The sequence below is a fragment of the Zootoca vivipara genome, chromosome 13 (genome assembly GCF_965207765.1).
Source record: "Zootoca vivipara chromosome 13, rZooViv2.hap1.1, whole genome shotgun sequence".
Lineage (NCBI taxonomy): Eukaryota > Metazoa > Chordata > Lepidosauria > Squamata > Lacertidae > Zootoca > Zootoca vivipara.
The window spans coordinates 34,275,138-34,293,030 of record NC_142596.1 but is presented as its reverse complement, the minus strand read 5'-3'; the positions used below and the strand labels follow the sequence as shown (position 1 = coordinate 34,293,030).

Below are 17,893 nucleotides of genomic sequence, written 5' to 3'. Positions count from 1 at the left end.
ACCTGTGGCAAAGGCTGTCTGTTTGGGGAAAGAAAATATTAGGTTGATTTAGCAATCAGGTGGTCTTAATTACTTTATCATATAACTAGTATCCTTGTACCAGCTACCTACTGCATATTTTTATATTTAAGGGACCCTGCCTTCCCCCTTATTTTACACATTGCTGAAATTGTTTAAGGTTTTAGTTTTGACCATTTCTATATCACTTAATATATAAAAATATCTCTAAGCAATGAACACTAAAAACAATGACAAATATTACAGAAACACACAATAAAACCATTATGGGCAGACACCAAGGTTGATGGAGCCCAATCAGGCTGCCCACAGCTGTGTCTCATTCAGCTACTCTCCACACACTCAGCACCAGGCTACAGCAGCTTAGGTTGGGTGAGTTTCCCAGGGGGTCTAAATTGTGGCAAATATAAGACCCTTCTACTCACAGTTCTTTCTAGGGTCTCTGCACATCTCTCCTCCAGCCGTTCTTTTGCAAGTTGTCCACCTGTGTTGGTTCTGACTGATTTGGGTGATTAAAATGCAGCGATCGCTAGACAGAATAGAAGAAACAGATAACTTGGGCCTAAACTTAGTTGTACAGTGGAACCTTGGGTTACGTACCGTCCTCCTTACAAATGCTTCGGGTTACGAGCTCCACTAACCTGGAAGTAGGTGTTCTGGGTAGGTAATTTTGCCTCGGGATGCAAGCGGAAGTTGCACGCCGGCGGTGTGGCGGCAGCGAGAGGCCCTATTAGCAAAAGTGCGCCTCAGGTGAAGAACGGTTTTGGGTTAAGAACGGACCTCCAGAATGAATTAAGTTCATAAACGGAGGTACCACTGTATTCTAGATTGTTAATGAGGACAGTAGTTGGTTTGTGTTTTCAAAATTTGACATATGAGTTGTTCTTATTCTGCAGGAATTCTTTATAACGTCATGCCTTTGACAATAGGATGAGCCTTGCCTTCTCCTTTTATTGCTCAGATTCCCAAAGATGAACATATCCTCCGTTTTTTGAGGGCTCGTGACTTCAACATTGACAAGGCTCGAGAGATGCTGTGCCAGTCACTGACCTGGCGCAAGCAGTACCAAGTAGACTACATCCTGCAAACATGGAGACCACCTTCTCTTCTGGAAGAATACTATACTGGTGGTTGGCATTACCATGACAAAGGTGGGAAGCTCACTTTAAGCCAGCATACTGTGCACTGGGACCGACTATGTTATGTGGGAAAGTTGGTTGACTTAGGCCACATGTCACTCAATCACCTAAAGACACCTCTGAGTACTTCTGTGCTTAATTTCTGAAAACGTGCAAGCAAGAAACCAATAAGTGTTATTGTAACACAGGAATGGTCAGATGTAATCAGTAAAGTTTATGCGAGTGAATTAGAATCCATCCCCTGTTCTTCCCTGTTGCATCTCTAAACTTCTTACCTATTGCTATTCTGTGTTTACCTCCTTGCATGCATTTTCAGAGTACAGGCTGGTAAATGTAGCGAAGCAGCTTGAGGTGTCCTCTGTTTTCCGAAAAGAAATTGGATGGGAACATACTTGGGCAATCATGCCTTAATTTTTTAATATTCCCTACTAAGTACTGTAGGACACAAACAGTGCAAAAACACATTTCATTCAGCTGCTTTGTTTATTTTTTGTCTTTAAAGATGGAAGGCCACTTTACATACTTCGCCTTGGTCAGATGGACACCAAAGGACTTGTAAAAGCACTGGGAGAGGAGTCACTCCTTCGTCATGTAAGGACACGCTGCCTTTGTATTACCTATGCATAGTTTCTCTAGAAAAGCTTCAGGCCTTAAAGCCTCACTTGATAAAACACAGTGGTGACCAAGTAATGGGTCCCAGGAAACTTGTTGGTGGGGTGCCCAAGTATTGCTAAGGTTACCAGATTTTTTTCAAAGAATCCAGGGACACTTTTTTTTGAAAAGAGGATTTTTTTAAAAGAAAGAAAGAAAGAAAGAAAGAAAGAAGTAATATCTTCTCTTCTGTGGTCTCCTCTGTCCCACGGCCTTCCTCTGGACCTCAGCCTGCTCTCTTGGAGCGCTAGCCGCCATGGAGTAGGCTCGGGTTGGGCCTGGGCTCAGTCACGTGTCCTTGCCATCCCAGTGCTCTCCTACCTCTCCTCCTCGGCAGCAGGGGCGCGGCAAGGTCAGGGCTCCCCTCCTTTTTCTCCTTCCTCTTTCTCTCTCTTCCTTCTCCTTCTCTCCTCCTCACTGCGTCAGTTCCGGGGGTTTTACTGGCCCCGGAGTGCCGCTGGGCAGTTGGCTGGGTGGCCAGGCGCTCTCACTCCCGGCTCGATTTGGGTTGCGGGAGGGGAGTCAGCAGTTCCCCCAGTTTACGTGGCGGGCATCCCTGGTTCCCCCTTGGCAGTGGCAGTGGCAGTCTCAGCAGCCCGGAGCCAGCCTGGTAGAGCAGTTGGCTCTGGTTGGCTTCAGGAGCAGCTCACTGCCATGGCACCCACCATTTTGCCTCGTCGGAAGTCCCCATATGATGTGTCTTGTGCTGTTGAACCAATCACGCAACATTCATTCCCTACTAATAAATCTACAGCACTTAAAATATAAAACCAGGGACATTAAATGAAATCCAGGGACATTCCAGGGATGGATTTTGTCCAGGGACAGATTTGTAAATCTGGTAACTGTCCTCGGGAAATGGGGACATCTGGTAACCATATCCTATGTGGGAATTGCAAGTGTGGGGAACAAGGGAGTATGGAGGTGATGCTGGTGAACTTCCAAACAAAAGACCAAATTGTGTAGGCAGGCTGTTGTTTGCAATATGCTTGAAGTGTAGTTTTGGTCTCTGGGGTAAGAACCACACTCTTGTTGTCCATAGGCTAGGGGCACTGCCAAAGTCCCCGTGGTGTCAATACAGTGAGTCCAATAGTGGGTCCAACACTCAAGAAGGCAGTTTCTGCATGTGCTTTAGAGAGAAGTGAGGGGCAGATGGGGCTTATCAACCTGGGAACGTATCCCAGGTTTGGAGAAGGAAAACTGTGCTCTGCTTTCTTTTGGACCACATCAGCGAGCCCAAGAGGAATGTCTTGTTGTCTGGGCACCCCAGGATTTTCATACAGGGCTTGTGTCCTGAGGAGGTCCCTCCAGTTTGACATCACCCCTGGAGGCACACTCCATTGTCTCTCAAGACAGACTGATGCCAACAATACACAATGGGGAGATTTTATCACTTATAACCTGAAATATTACAACAGGGCCTTAATTGGTCTTGCTATGTTCTAAGTAAAATTTTGTCATAACCTGCAAAGCCTAAAATTTAGAGAAGGTATGAGGATGTTCCTTAGTAACTGGAGTCATTCCTTTGTTCTCCTTTCAGGTACTGTCAATTAACGAGGAAGGACAAAGGAGGTGTGAGGAAAACACCAATCTATTTGGCCGCCCAATCACGTTCGTATCCACCCAGTTATGCAATGACCCCTCTCTTCTTTTACTTCATGTAAACCTTGGCAATAAGAGAACATTTTTAAAAGCATATTGATGCCTTGTCCTCAAGCAGAATTATTTTCACAGCTAGTGCTAACCATGCATTTTAATCTGGAACCTGTCACTTCTAAATGTAGAGGTAGAGAATATATATATATATATATATATATATATATATATATATATATATATATATATAAACAGGGAAAGGGGAAAGATTGACCATTGTAGCTTTTTCACACTTTACAAATTTGTGGGAGTGCATTTACAGATGCACTATTCTGTGCAAACTTGTGAAAACACCGTTAAGCCTCATACAGGAAGATTGTCTTCGTTGCTTCTGGTTTTGAATGCCAAATGCATAGCTTGAGAAACAGCTTTATGGATTTAATCTCTTTCAGATCTTGGACCTGTCTTGTTGACCTTGAAGGGCTGAACATGCGCCACCTCTGGCGCCCTGGAGTAAAAGCGCTCCTTAGGATTATTGAAGTGGTTGAAGAAAACTACCCAGAGACCTTGGGAAGACTTCTGATTGTGCGAGCACCCAGAGTGTTCCCTGTTCTATGGACTCTGGTGAGTGATGGTGCTGGGGAGGCGCTACCTACTCTTGGCTCTGGCCTTAACGAGAAGATATTACTAGTCTGTTGGAGCCCACCAAGGAATGAAAATGACAGACCTATGAGTGCTGTTTTGACAGACAAGGATATGTAGTTGCTTGACTTCTTTTCTGGGTTCAGGTTCCTGTTCAGGTAGTAGCAACTTATTTAATGCAGAATTTATATTTTGGTGCCAGAATGAAGATAACTGTAAAACACCTTTACAGTGAGAGTTACTGCAGAAATTATGGGTAATAATGCCATATCTTGTAGTCCTTGGGTTCAAAAATGCAAGGACTGCACCGATTAACTTTGGCACTGTTGATTTGTTTATGTAACTTTCTAGTCTTCCTCTAAAATACCCAGTGCTTTTTTCTGGGGGTATTCAAGGGGGTATTCAAGTACTGACATCTTCCCCCCCCCTAAAAGTAAAGCACTGGTTAAAAATGTGACACTTGCTGTAACAACTTCATGATGAGTACCAGCACCTTTATTTCCTAGAAGAGAAACACTGAATATACCTCCTAGGGCACAAAAAACTGCTAGCACATTTGCAAAACTAATCAGGGACCAGCATGGTTTCAAATTGGATGGGGGACTGTGTGTTGAGATTCCTGCATTGCAGGGGGTTGGACTAGATGACCCTCAGGATCCTTTCTAACTGTACAGTTCTATGAGCACATCTTCCTCCAGTATCGTTTCCCTTTTATTCAATTACAGGAGAAAGTTTGGTAAAGTGTTACATGGTTTAACCCCAACATTAAAGCCTGCCTCTTCACTCATTTTATGATCTCTAAGTTCAACAGAGAGTGCTCTTTTAACATCTGTGCACTAGGTCTAGATATCAAGCATTTACAGAGAGATCTTCAAGTCCACCCTTCAGCTGGAGACTTGCTAAAGACCAAGAGTGATTTGTTTGGACTGGCTTGTTGGGTTGAGTTTTTAAAATGTTTTTTGGTGGGACTTGACCGTTGTTGTTTTTTAATGTGTCCTGAGAAGAATAGCTTTTACATTCTATTTCAGGTGAGTCCCTTTATCAATGAGAACACTAGGCAGAAGTTCCTCATTTACAGTGGCAACAATTATCAAGGACCTGGAGGGCTTGTGGATTATCTTGACAAAGATGTGATTCCAGATTTCCTTGGAGGAGAATGTGTGGTAAGTTTGGAGAATGTGTGTAGTACAAAATTCTTAGGTGAGACTTAATCTTGCTTATCTTACATTACATCCTTATTAAATGTTTAGTTCTATAAGTGTGCTGTGTGCAACTGAAATACAAGCTCCTGTTGGTGCTGAGCTCTGTATGAACATCATACACCTTTACATTTAGTTTTGAAGAAAAGACTAGAGAAGCTTTAATAACTGTATACAAATATGGCATGGCAGTCTGCACTTATGCTATTATTAGTACTTGCTGTACAGTATTACTTGGGTTGTTACACAGTGCAGGAGGACAGTATGTGGGCCTTTTGATAAAGTCAAAATATTTCTGTTGAAAAGATTACTTATTTTAACAAAAATATTTTCAGTAGCCTGCAGAGACATTACTGTCTCTGTGTCCTTTGTTTGCCAAAAGAAAAATGCTGTCTATATTCTTGATGTAAGATCCATTCAATTGTCAATGTTGTAATTTGTAATCTCTATGCTGCCTCAGGGGGCACCCTGTTTAGAGCAGAATTGGCGATTCTCCCCCCCCCCCTAACATTTCTAGAATTCAAGATGCTTTGGTGAGTTATTTTTTCCTCTTCAGGCAGTTGGCAAAAAACTGCTTGGTTTGACTTATGAATTGTTTATCATAGTTCAGATAACACTTGTACTGTTTATAGCAATTGGCAAAACTATTGTAAAAATTCAGACTGGATGGTTTATCATAGTACAGATTCAATTAGAAATGAATGAGTGACCTCTTCAACAGAAGTGTTATTAAATGTTGTTCCATTGTTGTTTTGTTAATTGCTTGGAGATTATTTATTGATTTGATTTGATTTGATTTGATTTCTTGCCCGCCTTTCTCCCTAAGGTCACAGGGCACGTTACAGCAATTTAAAATTCAAACTTAAAGACAATTAAAATATATGTGCTAAATATATATATATATATATAAATAAGCAGAAAATTCACTGAGCAGCACTTTTATTCACAGTGCATTCTAGCTCATCTAGCTGCATACAGACACACTGTACCAAATCAAAGATCCAAACTCCGTTATTCTTCAGAATCTGCCTTTTTGCTCTTTAACTGTAATTCCCAAGATGAGCCTTGCAAATTAATGTTTGCATCCATTCATGCAAATTGCAAAACTGCATTGCCCCATTTTCTGCTATGTTCCCTCTTGAAGGAGCAGCAGACAGACTGCAGTGTCTGTCTTGAATATGTAGAATATGCTTCCATGATTTTTTTGCTGTCTGGCTTCTAGGCTGGACTAGGCTTCCTACTATTTACAGTAGACCCTCTTACCTTCTTAGTTTGGCAAAGCCTTTTTATCAGCCAGCCTTCTACTTCATTGACAGCAAGCTTGAGGACATGCGAGTCTGAATAATGGACATTCTCTAGAGGATGTAGATGTAGATGAATGAGTGAGATAGAAATAATGAAAGTGCTTTCAGAATTCATCTGGTTGCTATATCTATTCTTGTTTGCATCTAGTTAAAAGGTGCTTTAGTGGGCAGGGTGATGGGATGAGATTGTTTCTGTTCTCTCACTTTACTTGCTAAATAGTAGGAAGGTGAAGCTGTGCTGTATGAAATGGCAGGGAATATTCTGTCAGTTGGCATTGTTTTAAAGTGTTGATCTGCATTTTGAAATTCACTCTCCATCTCTCCCCCATCCCACAGTGTAATGTGCCTGAAGGTGGCCTTGTTCCCAAATCACTCTATCAAACAGATGAAGAACCTGAAATCTCTGATCATATCCGCCTCTGGACAGAAACCATCTATCACTCTGCAAATGTATTCAAAGGTGCTCCTCATGAGGTAGGATGAGGAAGTTATTCTGGTCAATAGAAGGGTTGAAAGTAGTAGACCAAAAAGTAATTGTTCTGTGCTCTTCTAGATCTGGCAGTTGGGTTTAGGTGGGATTTTGGAGATGCTGTAAAAGAAAGGAATATTGCCTGGGGTCTAGAAGCATTTCTTCAAATTCCTGATGTATATGCTCCATATCCCTCATTCTTGGAAGAATTAAAACTCTACTCTTCCTACTCATAGTTATTCTGAGTCTCTGTAAGAAGTGCTCAGTCTGGTATTGGTAGGGGTGTGCTGGTGGATGGCTGTGTCTTAAGATCTCCCTGCTTTGGCATAAGCCCTACTACCCAACTAATATACATTCTGAACTGGGGCACCCCATGGGGGAACTGTTGTAAACAAATACAGAGCTAGTGTGAGAGGCTTGACATCTTGTGCTTAGGTTCTGGACAGTCAAGAGAAAATTGGAATAATTTTTAAAATATATTTATTGAGTTTGCTAGTTCCTCCCAAAAAGGAGAATCATTTCTGTGTTGCTTAGAGCCAGATGTTTCTGCACTAGTTAATTGATTTTTGGGACAACGCCAGCACTGAATTGAACAGGATGGATGCTGTCATTTGTTATCTAATCTAGATAGTTGTGGAAATCTTGGAAGGTGAATCGGTGATCACCTGGGACTTCGACATTCTGAAAGGAGATGTCGTGTTCAGCCTCTTCCATTCCAAGAGGGCACCTGAGATTTGCCGCAAGGAGCCTACAGTGCCAAATGCTTTGATTGTGGGGGATAATATACAGCTAATTGGCAAGAGCTGGGTCCTGGGAGTGGACTATAGCCGTGTGGAGTCCCCGCTGGTGTGTCGTGAAGGCGAGAGCATCCAGGTCAGTTGCACTTCCATGCCTAAGATCTCATGCTGGGCCTTTGTGGTTTGATTGTCATAAATATTTAGGAACTTCCTCTTTCATTTTTAAAATTACATTAATGTAGGTACCCACCATTAAATATTCCCAGGGAGGTTTACAAACTCAACAGTTTTTGAAATAAGGCTATTTCATTGTCCTGTGAAATTCCAACGTGGGTGAGGAGCTTCTTGATATCAACTGCTGCTGCTGCTGTTGTTGTTTAGTCATGTCCGACTCTTCGTGACCCCATGGACCATAGCACGCCAGGCACTCCTGTCTTCCACTGCCTCCCGCAGTTTGGTCAAACTCATGTTGGTAGCTTCGAGAACACTGTCCAACCATCTCGTCCTCTGTCGTCCCCTTCTCCTTGTGCCCTCAATCTTTCCCAACATCAGGGTCTTTTCCAGGGAGTCTTCTCTTCTCATGAGGTGGCCAAAGTATTGGAGCCTCAGCTTCACGATTTGTCCTTCAACTGCTATTGAGCATAATTGATCCACCAACTGTCCTGCGAAAAAGCTCCCTGTGGCACTTAGTTCTGGGATGTTACATATTTTATAATATATTAAATATGCAGTGAAGTGCCCCTTCTCACTACATTTTATTTTTGTTGCTCCTGTTTACCTTTTATAGATGGAAAACTGAACCAGAGAGAGTAGTGACTTGCCAAAAGCCCCCTAACACGTTAATGGCTGGACATGAATCCAGGCTTCTCATATTAAAGCCCAGTACACTTTATCCAGTAGAATGCCCTGGCTATTACTGTTGACTAAACACTGGGGGAAAGCCTATTGCACAGAATTAAGTTCTATGTCTCAGAGGAATGGGTTTCAAATTTTCTTCCTTTTAAGATCTTTCCAAATCAGTATCTGCCAAGGAATCCCTGCAAATCTGCAATGGAACCCTGGCATGTTGTAGGGGGTTCTGGAACTTGTTTATCTCACATGCTCAATTTATGAAGGGCCCTGGGCCAAGCTTCATCATTGTCCTGTGTGAACTGAATGTGCATTCCAGTACACACCCAATATTCTTCTTTGACTGCACACTGCAGGAAAAGATTAGTATTGCCCCAGCAAGCTTCTCTACGATTACTAAGCTTGTCATTGAGGAGCCCCTGATAAACTTGCAAGGAACCTCAGATTAGGTGCATTTGGATCACACTTTGCAAATCCCTGTTTCAGCTAAAAAGACCCAGTTAGCTAGAAAGTGTTAGTGACTCTACCTGTTGACTTCCCCTGGCCTGCATGCATCAGTTTTACGTCAATTTTTGACCTTCGTTTCAAGATGCCAAGAGGGCTTTGAAACAAAGCCAAACAAACATAAATCCTTTATGTTTACCTGATTGGTTTTCTCACTATCTATCACTTTTCAGGGTTCTCATGTGACTCGTTGGCCTGGCTTTTATATCCTCCAGTGGAAAATGCATAGCCCAACTCCCTGTGCTGGGACCAGCCTCTCTCGGGTTGATGATGTCTTGGCTACACTCCAGGTCACCAATCACAAGTGCAAGATCATGTATTACTATGAGGTGCTTGCATCCAAGGAATTCAGGTAGGAGGGATGCAGGAGGAGCCATTACATGACTTGTTATATGTGGGGATGATGGGCATCAGTCAGTGCTTGGTATGGTTCTTGAAAGCTATCAGCAGGAGTTCTGCTTGCTGCTTTCTTTGATCTACTTCTTTGTCCTGTAATCCAACAGAATGTTTTGCTCAATTAATAAGATAATAAGCTTGCAACACACCTGTAGTTCACAACAGCGCCGTCTTAAGTGCCCCTGTCGCCATGGTGCGCCGGATCTCTCCAACGCCCTTCCGCCCCGTTTCCCAACGTGGTGGGCGGGTGGGTGCGGCGCTGCTGCACGGCGGGCGGGCAGACACAGCGCGATCTCTCCGGCGCCCTCCCGCCCCGTTTCCCAGCGCGGTGGGCAGGTGGGCGCCGCGCGCAGCTGCGCAGCGGACCGGCCAGCAGGCGGGCGCAGCTCGCGGCGCCCTCTTGGCGGGCCGGCGCCATGGTGCCCTGCGCCACCGGGGGTCTACGATGAGCCGGCCCTGGTTCACAAGTGCCAATTTGGGAATGTTAATGCATTCCCAAATTTTTAAATCCTGCTTTGGAGCATCACCTTGTGAACTCAGTTCTCCAGGACAACAGAGCTCTGCCATCAGTCTCTTTCCACTGTTGATATGTGTCTTCCAGGTGATCCAGTTAAGCATATCTCGATAGCTGTAAGCATGGAAAATGGTGATGGTATTAATCTTGCTACTAGTTTCCGCTTTCATAAGTTTCCGCTTTCATATGGTATGGTTCTTGAAAGCTATCAGCAGGAGTTCTGCTTGCTGCTTTCTTTGATCTACTTCTTTGTCCTGTAATCCAACAGAATGTTTTGCTCAATTAATAAGATAATAAGCTTGCAACACACCTGTAGTTCACAACAGCGCCGTCTTAAGTGCCCCTGTCGCCATGGTGCGCCGGATCTCTCCAACGCCCTTCCGCCCCGTTTCCCAACGTGGTGGGCGGGTGGGTGCGGCGCTGCTGCACGGCGGGCGGGCAGACACAGCGCGATCTCTCCGGCGCCCTCCCGCCCCGTTTCCCAGCGCGGTGGGCAGGTGGGCGCCGCGCGCAGCTGCGCAGCGGACCGGCCAGCAGGCGGGCGCAGCTCGCGGCGCCCTCTTGGCGGGCCGGCGCCATGGTGCCCTGCGCCACCGGGGGTCTACGATGAGCCGGCCCTGGTTCACAAGTGCCAATTTGGGAATGTTAATGCATTCCCAAATTTTTAAATCCTGCTTTGGAGCATCACCTTGTGAACTCAGTTCTCCAGGACAACAGAGCTCTGCCATCAGTCTCTTTCCACTGTTGATATGTGTCTTCCAGGTGATCCAGTTAAGCATATCTCGATAGCTGTAAGCATGGAAAATGGTGATGGTATTAATCTTGCTACTAGTTTCCGCTTTCATATGATTTGTCAGGATTGCCACTTTAAATGTTTTCTTTCAAGGGGGAATTAGATTTTTGGCAGCAAATGAGAGATTACCAATCCTGTTGGGGTTTTCATGGAAGAAGTGGAGGTGAATTGGTTGTTGACCCTTCCCCAACCCACTAACTTTCATCTTTCCTTGGCTGTTTTCTCTGGCCTGGCTCTAGTCCTGGGTTTCTAAGCAGGGAAAAGCAGCAGAGATCCAGACAGAAAGCAGCAGGTAGGGGGAGGGTGAAGCAACTGAAGAATTTTCAGAATTCTAATAACATCATGAATGAGTTGGAGAGACTGTTGATTGATCACAGTGCCATGCAACCCTTAGTAGCCATGGCTAACTCTGCCCTGTGAATAAAGGTTTTTTTAAAAATAAAAATAAAAGCCATCTCATCTGGCAATAGAAAGGTTTCCAGTTGTTGATTTAATTATTTAAGAATTACAATGGAAGCTGGACAGGTTCAGCAGAGGAAGAATAAAAAGAGATAACATTGGGAGGGGTGATACACAAGTTGATTACGTCTTTAATCCATTTAGGTATAATTAAGAGCTCAATGTAACAACAACAACAAAACCCACCACATCTTTCTTTCTATTCCAGGGGGTCCATGACAAGTCTGGAATCCTGCAACAGTGGATTTTCACAGCTCAGTGGAGCAACAACATCTTCCAACCAATCGCAGAGCAGCTCTCTGATTTCTAGATAACATCATCTAGGAACTTGTTGAACACTGATAAATGAACTGCTCAGCTGAGATGCTTTCCTCAGGTCTGTTCCATAGAACGAGCCAAAGAGTCCTGTCGCGGAATGCTAGTGCCTAGGGATGGCCTTCTAGGGGAACACAAGTAACAGCAGTTTGGACACAAAGATGTTTCTAGGGAGCCGCTTGAAATCTTTGCTTTTTCGGGAATAGACTTGCAGCTTCTGAACTTTGAAGATTGATTTTCCTGGACCGTGTATTAACAAATCTGTGCATTAGACTGCATATCACTTTTGCATGAATTTTACGTGATTCCTGTGGTTTAAAGGGCTCTTTCCAGTCAACTTAACTCTACGTAAATGTAGAGCTATCTGGTGTTGCCTTACCTATTAGGACCTGTAGAGCTGTCTCTTATGTGTAGCAAAAACTAGTCTAGTTTCACCGGGGCATCAACCAGTGCCATTTGTGTTTTAACAAGAGGCATAAGGTGCCTCAGTAGCAGGGATTACGTGCAAACTACTAATATGTACATAAATAGATGGGGGTGGGTGGGAGGAAACAAGGTTTCCAGGTTACTTCAAGTAGGAAACATATCTCAGAGGTTAGATACCTAGATTTAGCTAGCTTAACATGCTTTGGCATCCCTGAGAGACCCCAAAAATGTACATAGGTTTCTCCTGCAGTGCACAGAAACGCCTTCTTTCTTAAAGGAGTAAGCACTGATACCCCCCCACCCCCATTTTTTCTCAGGTCTATGAGCAATAAATGAGTAGATCTCTGCCCCATCCCTCTCTCAGGGTAGGAAGTGAATTCCATTACAAAGGGCTAAGCAAAGCAATATTTAATTTCTACAGGCACAAAACAACTTTACAGTGTTGACGAAGCTCTTATTTTTGAAAGCAGGGCAGGCACAAATTCAAGTTGGGGTGGGCACTTTAAGTGTGTGTGTGTGTGTGTGTGTGTGTGTGTGCGTGTGCATGAATATATGAAAATTCCTCTTTATTCAAACAAGACTAAGACTTAAATTAATAACTTATTTGTATCATTTTATAGGTACAACTCAAGTATGTATTATGAAATATGCCCCTCCCTTTTTTGTGTGTTGATTTTTTGAGGCCAGAGGGAGGAATTCTGATCATCTTCAGCTTTGTAAGACTGTTTCACTGAAACATGGTTTCATAACTGGATATTTTTGGAGCACAGGACTGCATTATGCAGAATTATTTGCACAGGTCTCCATTTAATCTTTTGAGTTTGATAAGGTTGTGGCCTACATTGTAACTGGAAAACTGCTCTGGCAATATGGCCCTCAATGATTAAGGACCTTGATTTTGTAAAATTTATATGCCCTGGAACGATAACACCTGGGACTGCACAAACTTCACTGTGGGGTTGGCATGGTTTATTGATAATAAGATAGTTGTGAAGTTACATACAAAGGGAAGAAAGGGAGACGTGAATGTTGAGATACTTCTGAGTATGCATGAAACACGAGTTCTCCTTTGCAAGGTTTATTTTTACTTCCTGTAATTAGGGGATAAGTAAGAAGACAAATCAGCTGAGATTCCAGCTGCCTTTGCTTGCCTGTGTGTTTGTTCAAAGGTGCACTGCAGTGCTGGTGAGAGAAAAGGGAAGCAAGCAGGACCAGTCACTACAGCAAAGTGCGTCAGTGTTGCTGTTTCCCTGTGCAGAGGGACTGCGGGGAATTAGATGCCCAAGCTTGCCTTAGAAGGCTAATTCCAAGCAATCCTTTTGAGGAAATAGCTGTAATGTGTAAGTAACGCTTTCAGTTGCTTTATCTTAGTGCAAGGCTGAATGTTGCATGCAATCCCCTGAGAGGAGATTTAATGAAAAGCAGCTTGGGGCAGGGAACAGGTAGATAGGGGGCAATTTTTAGCTGAAAAACCAGACAGTGGAGAGGAAGAGTTAACTGCATGCATAAACATTAGTGTTTTTCTGGTTCCTGACATAGCCTCCTGAGGCTGCTTTTTCTTAATATTTTGGGTGTAACATCTACTCTAATCCTTAAAGCAAATTCCAACTTTGCTGGAGTAATATCCAGTCTAAGGTGGTTCCAGTTCTCTTTTTAAAGGAAAATTATGGCTGCTTTCTCTTGGACTGCATTGGGAATGCCATGTCTCAAAAATGTTGCCATTGGTTGTAGAGGAAGAAAGACCAGGGTACTCTAGGTTTCACATGAAAATGAAGAGGGTCTCCAGCTCTGCTTTTAAGTATCCTTACAGTGAAGCAAGTTGTGATCTGCCTCAGCTAAGGTCTCAGCAAACCTCTTAATCTGTAGGTTACTGTTAGATTGTGCTTCATTTTAAAGACCTATTTCGTGCCATAAATGATGGCAGATTTATAAATGTATATATTCTCTAAAGCTTAATTTTTGTTTTCCTTCTCAGATGTTGAGGAGTCTCGAGTCTAGACTCAGGAGGATGTTTCTCCTGCATCCTAGTTGGGTTAGGGCCTGCTTAATCAGCACCTCTGTTCTGCAAGAGTGAATCTAATATGAATGACAAGGACAGGAAGGGTGGTAGAGGGCTTTGCAGACATGCTGTTGGTTATGAATGAAGCTTGTGTGTAGAGACTTAATAAGGAGATGAAGATTGGAGATGCCCTGTCATGACCAAAATAATTGAACTGATCCTTCCCATATTGATGGAGAAAACAATGATCTCAACCATTTGGCAGTGGAGGAAAAAGAATCCTCTGCCCCTTCCCATCCTCCTCCAACCCAGTTTTAACTGTGACAACCTGAATTTCCTATTAATTGACAAACAGCCTAGTTCTATCTTGACTGAGTCAACCTCTGAAGAGGGTGGCGGCTTTGGTATTGTATGTGAACCAGCCTGCTCTGTCTTACTGACTTCCTATGGCAGCCAGACCTTTGCTTCTGCCTATAATTTTCCTGCCTTGCCTATAGTCTTCCATCTCATTGTAGATCGCAGTACATACTGACCTGTAACAGCTGGAAACAACAAAGGTATATATATATATATGTGTGTGTGTGTGTGTGTGTGTGTGTGTGTGTGTGTGTGTGTGTGTTGTTCATAGTTTGGACACAAAGGATATAGTAGTCTTGCAGAAGTCAGTGTCTGGATGGGAGACTGCCTGAAAACTCCATGCATACTGCCTTGAGTTCCATCATGGAAGAAAGATGGGATATAAATGTAAGTAAAAATGTATGATCCCATGTACAATAAGTATTTTAGGACTATACCTTTAATTATTATTAGCATGGAAAGAACATCCATTATTAGTTGTGTAAGACACACTCCAAATTGCTGGTGCACAAGTGTGGGAAGCTTTACCAGGTGCCCAGTCTTGTTAGTGCCTTGAGCACCACGATGGCTATGTTCTACTTCCACTGTTGCAGGTAGCATACCCCTGAATACCAGTTGCTGGCAACCACAGGAGAGGAAAAGTGCAGTTGCGGGTCAGATCCTGCTTGCAGACTTCCTGTTAGGGCATCTGGTTGACCACTGGGAGAACAGTATGCTGGACTAGATTTACCACTGGCCTCATCCAGCAAGTTATTTTGTTCTTATAGTGTCTCACATTGATTATGTCTGGGCCTAATATGGGGGCTTAGAGGTTCCTTAAACATATTTTGAGACTGGCTTGGTTCTTCTAGAGACTGTAACTGCGCAATGAAAAGATATTTTGGTATTAAAAGGGCTCTCTGCCTTCCCTTACTTAAATGCTTAAAGCAGTCTGAGTTGGCTAAATAATCATTCAAAGTCTTTTCTAATTGTAGAAAGCAGGACTTGATCTTTAGGAAGGTTGGTTTTCATTCAGCTGCTTTTGTAACTATAATTTAGAATCTACCCCAAGCTACTATCAGTTTATTCCCCTTATAGCAACATGAAAAAGGCAAGATATTCTTGCTGTGTTCAGTGATTCCTGCTCCCACCAGTCAGGTGAACAGCACTTGGATCCTGGGCCAGGGTGCACTCAAGTACAATATTGCTGCTACTATATACAGTATTTAGAATTTAATAATGTTCACAACTGTGCTAGGCATTTTACAGAACACAGGAGGTCAGATATAGATTTGTCTCAAAAGATATCCATCCTTGACATCACCATCATCATTTTATTTGTATGGCGCCTTTCCATAGTTAAAACAGTGCTCAAGGTGACTTACAACATGACAAGATTTACATAATTACCAACATAACAAATTCATAAGCAATGAATAAAACACATCAAAAAGTACACAACCAAATGGAAAACTATTTCCACATAAATCATAAAATCTAAAACTAAGAATACAGCTTTAATATCAATCACAATTAAAAATGACATAGATTAAAAAATAAAAGCAATTTAAAAAACAAAAAACCGGAGCGCCCTCTGCCCAGCAGCAGCAGTCCTTTATGGAGCCTGTCAGGCCTCGCCCCAAGCCAGGTGGAGAGAAGCAGGGCACGAGCCTTTAGGCTCCCAGCAGGTCAGTCCTCGAAGGAGGCTTCATTGCAGAGTATGAAATTTCTGATTCAGAACCTTATCAAGAAAGTTGAAGACCAAGAGCAAAGATGCAGCCACCTCCTTTTTCTGTAGCTCTTCATTTTGGGGGCATTCTGTATTTCTAGTTCCTCAACTGTCTTTTTAAGTACCAATATTTTTCCACGACTTGCAGCTCTCTTTTGCTTGGATATTCCTTCTTGGATTTCATCTCCTGATAATTGCTTTTTGAGTTCCTCTAATTGTGTTGTTAAGGATATTACTTTGGCTTTGTTTTGCAGCTTTAATTTGGAAATCTTGGATTCAGATGCTTCTTTTTCTTTAATTGTTGTTCTTTAAGGCATAACTCGCTATCCTTTTCCCTGACAAGTTCTTTGAGTCCTGCTACCAGCTGTTCATTTTGTAGCAGCTTTTCTGTCAAATCGGTCACTGACATGCTTGCTGCTTGAAGTGGGCCATGAGCTCCAGATTTAGTAGCTGAAACATCACCACTGCCCCATTTCAGCATAGTTTTAAAATAGCTGAGGGAAGGAAGAGAGTTGGGCAGGGAGCAACGCGCTCACCACCCCCTCAGCGAGACCAGAGCGGTAGGGGCGTAAGGGGTGCAGGTCAGACCACATAGGCCAGGCATCCCCAAACTTCGGCCCTCCAGATGTTTTGGACTACAATTCCCATCATCCCTGACCACTGGTCATGTTAGCTAGGGATCATGGGAGTTGTAGGCCAAAACATCTGGAGGGCCACAGTTTGGGGATGCCTGATATAGGCCTTGTTGCCAGCTGTTCCTCCTCTTCGGCCTGCTCCAGGTGGCCCATAAGGCAGCCGAGAGAGTCATCCTGACAGGCTGCTAGCTGGACAGAGTAGTTTTCGCCCGTGTGTGTGCCGTGACACTTCCCTTGTAATAGGTATTATTTCTGCCAACTCATAGAGCATGGTACTGAAGAGGTTCACCAGGTCAATTGACTTATAAGCAGTGTGTCAGTCTTCCAGAGACTGTTTAGCTAGACTAAGCCATTGCGTTTGCAAGTGATCTGAAGAAATCTCCTTGCTGGGTCTGGGTGAGTTTGCCTTGCAACCATACTCTTCTGTTATTGGGATTAATAGGTTAAGGAGCTATTCTAACCACATGACAGAAGCATATTTCTGAGCTTTTTTTGGGGGGGGGTTAAGATGCTATCATGAACAGGTGTAATAAATAACAAGATGAAAGATGGAAAAAGTCTTTTTTAATAATTCCAGTGGCACCTTTAAGATCAACTAAATATAAGCTTTCAAGGTATGAGCTTTCGTGTGTAATACACACTTCATCAGATACTCTGAAGCAGAAGTATGGGTAAAATATATGGGTAAAATGAAATAACGATAACCTCCAGATTCAGAGGTGGTGTGCTATTATTGCCTTCAAGCTTTGCAGGTCTGTGAGGCATTTGGTTGGCCACTATAGGAAGCAGGAAGAGATGGACCTTTGGTCTCACCCAGGAGGGCTCTGATGTTTTTCCTATTAACCTTAGAACAGGGCTATGTACTCTATCAAAAACCTGAACGCTGCTGGAGGAAACTTACATTATCCATACTGGGTAAATTTACAGAAACTTAAATTAACTTTTTTTTACCCTTCAGTGTTGGCAAAAGGCTGGAAACTAATGGGAGGAGATATGAAAGGGAAAAAGGATTGTGTAGATAACCTTTTTTGGCCAGAAGTTCTGATCAGATTCCCCTTCCATACCTTTTAGAAGATGCTGCACCTGCATTTTCACTCTTTAGTCTGCAGATATGAGGACTAGGACCTTTAGGGTTTTGTAAAATGCCAGCTAAGATTGAGACTCTAGATGCCATGGTGAGCAG

At 43.2% G+C, this 17,893-nt stretch overlaps 1 protein-coding gene across 4 annotated transcripts in view; it reads left to right on the top strand.

Annotated features, from left to right (window-relative positions):
• SEC14L5 (SEC14 like lipid binding 5) overlaps window positions 1-12,671 on the top strand; it is a 54,271-nt gene extending 41,600 nt beyond the window's left edge. For all 4 annotated transcript variants that reach the window (XM_035130630.3, XM_060282758.2, XM_088657420.1 and 1 more), the window contains 9 exons: window positions 980-1,169; window positions 1,660-1,748; window positions 3,349-3,419; window positions 3,857-4,028; window positions 5,075-5,209; window positions 6,886-7,023; window positions 7,646-7,891; window positions 9,282-9,460; window positions 11,479-12,671. In XM_035130630.3, the coding sequence (XP_034986521.2) occupies window positions 980-1,169; window positions 1,660-1,748; window positions 3,349-3,419; window positions 3,857-4,028; window positions 5,075-5,209; window positions 6,886-7,023; window positions 7,646-7,891; window positions 9,282-9,460; window positions 11,479-11,584 (1,326 nt within the window). In that variant the 3' untranslated portion in view covers window positions 11,585-12,671. The remainder of the gene's footprint in view (window positions 1-979; window positions 1,170-1,659; window positions 1,749-3,348; window positions 3,420-3,856; window positions 4,029-5,074; window positions 5,210-6,885; window positions 7,024-7,645; window positions 7,892-9,281; window positions 9,461-11,478) is intronic.
• Window positions 12,672-17,893: the final 5,222 nt, after the last annotated feature.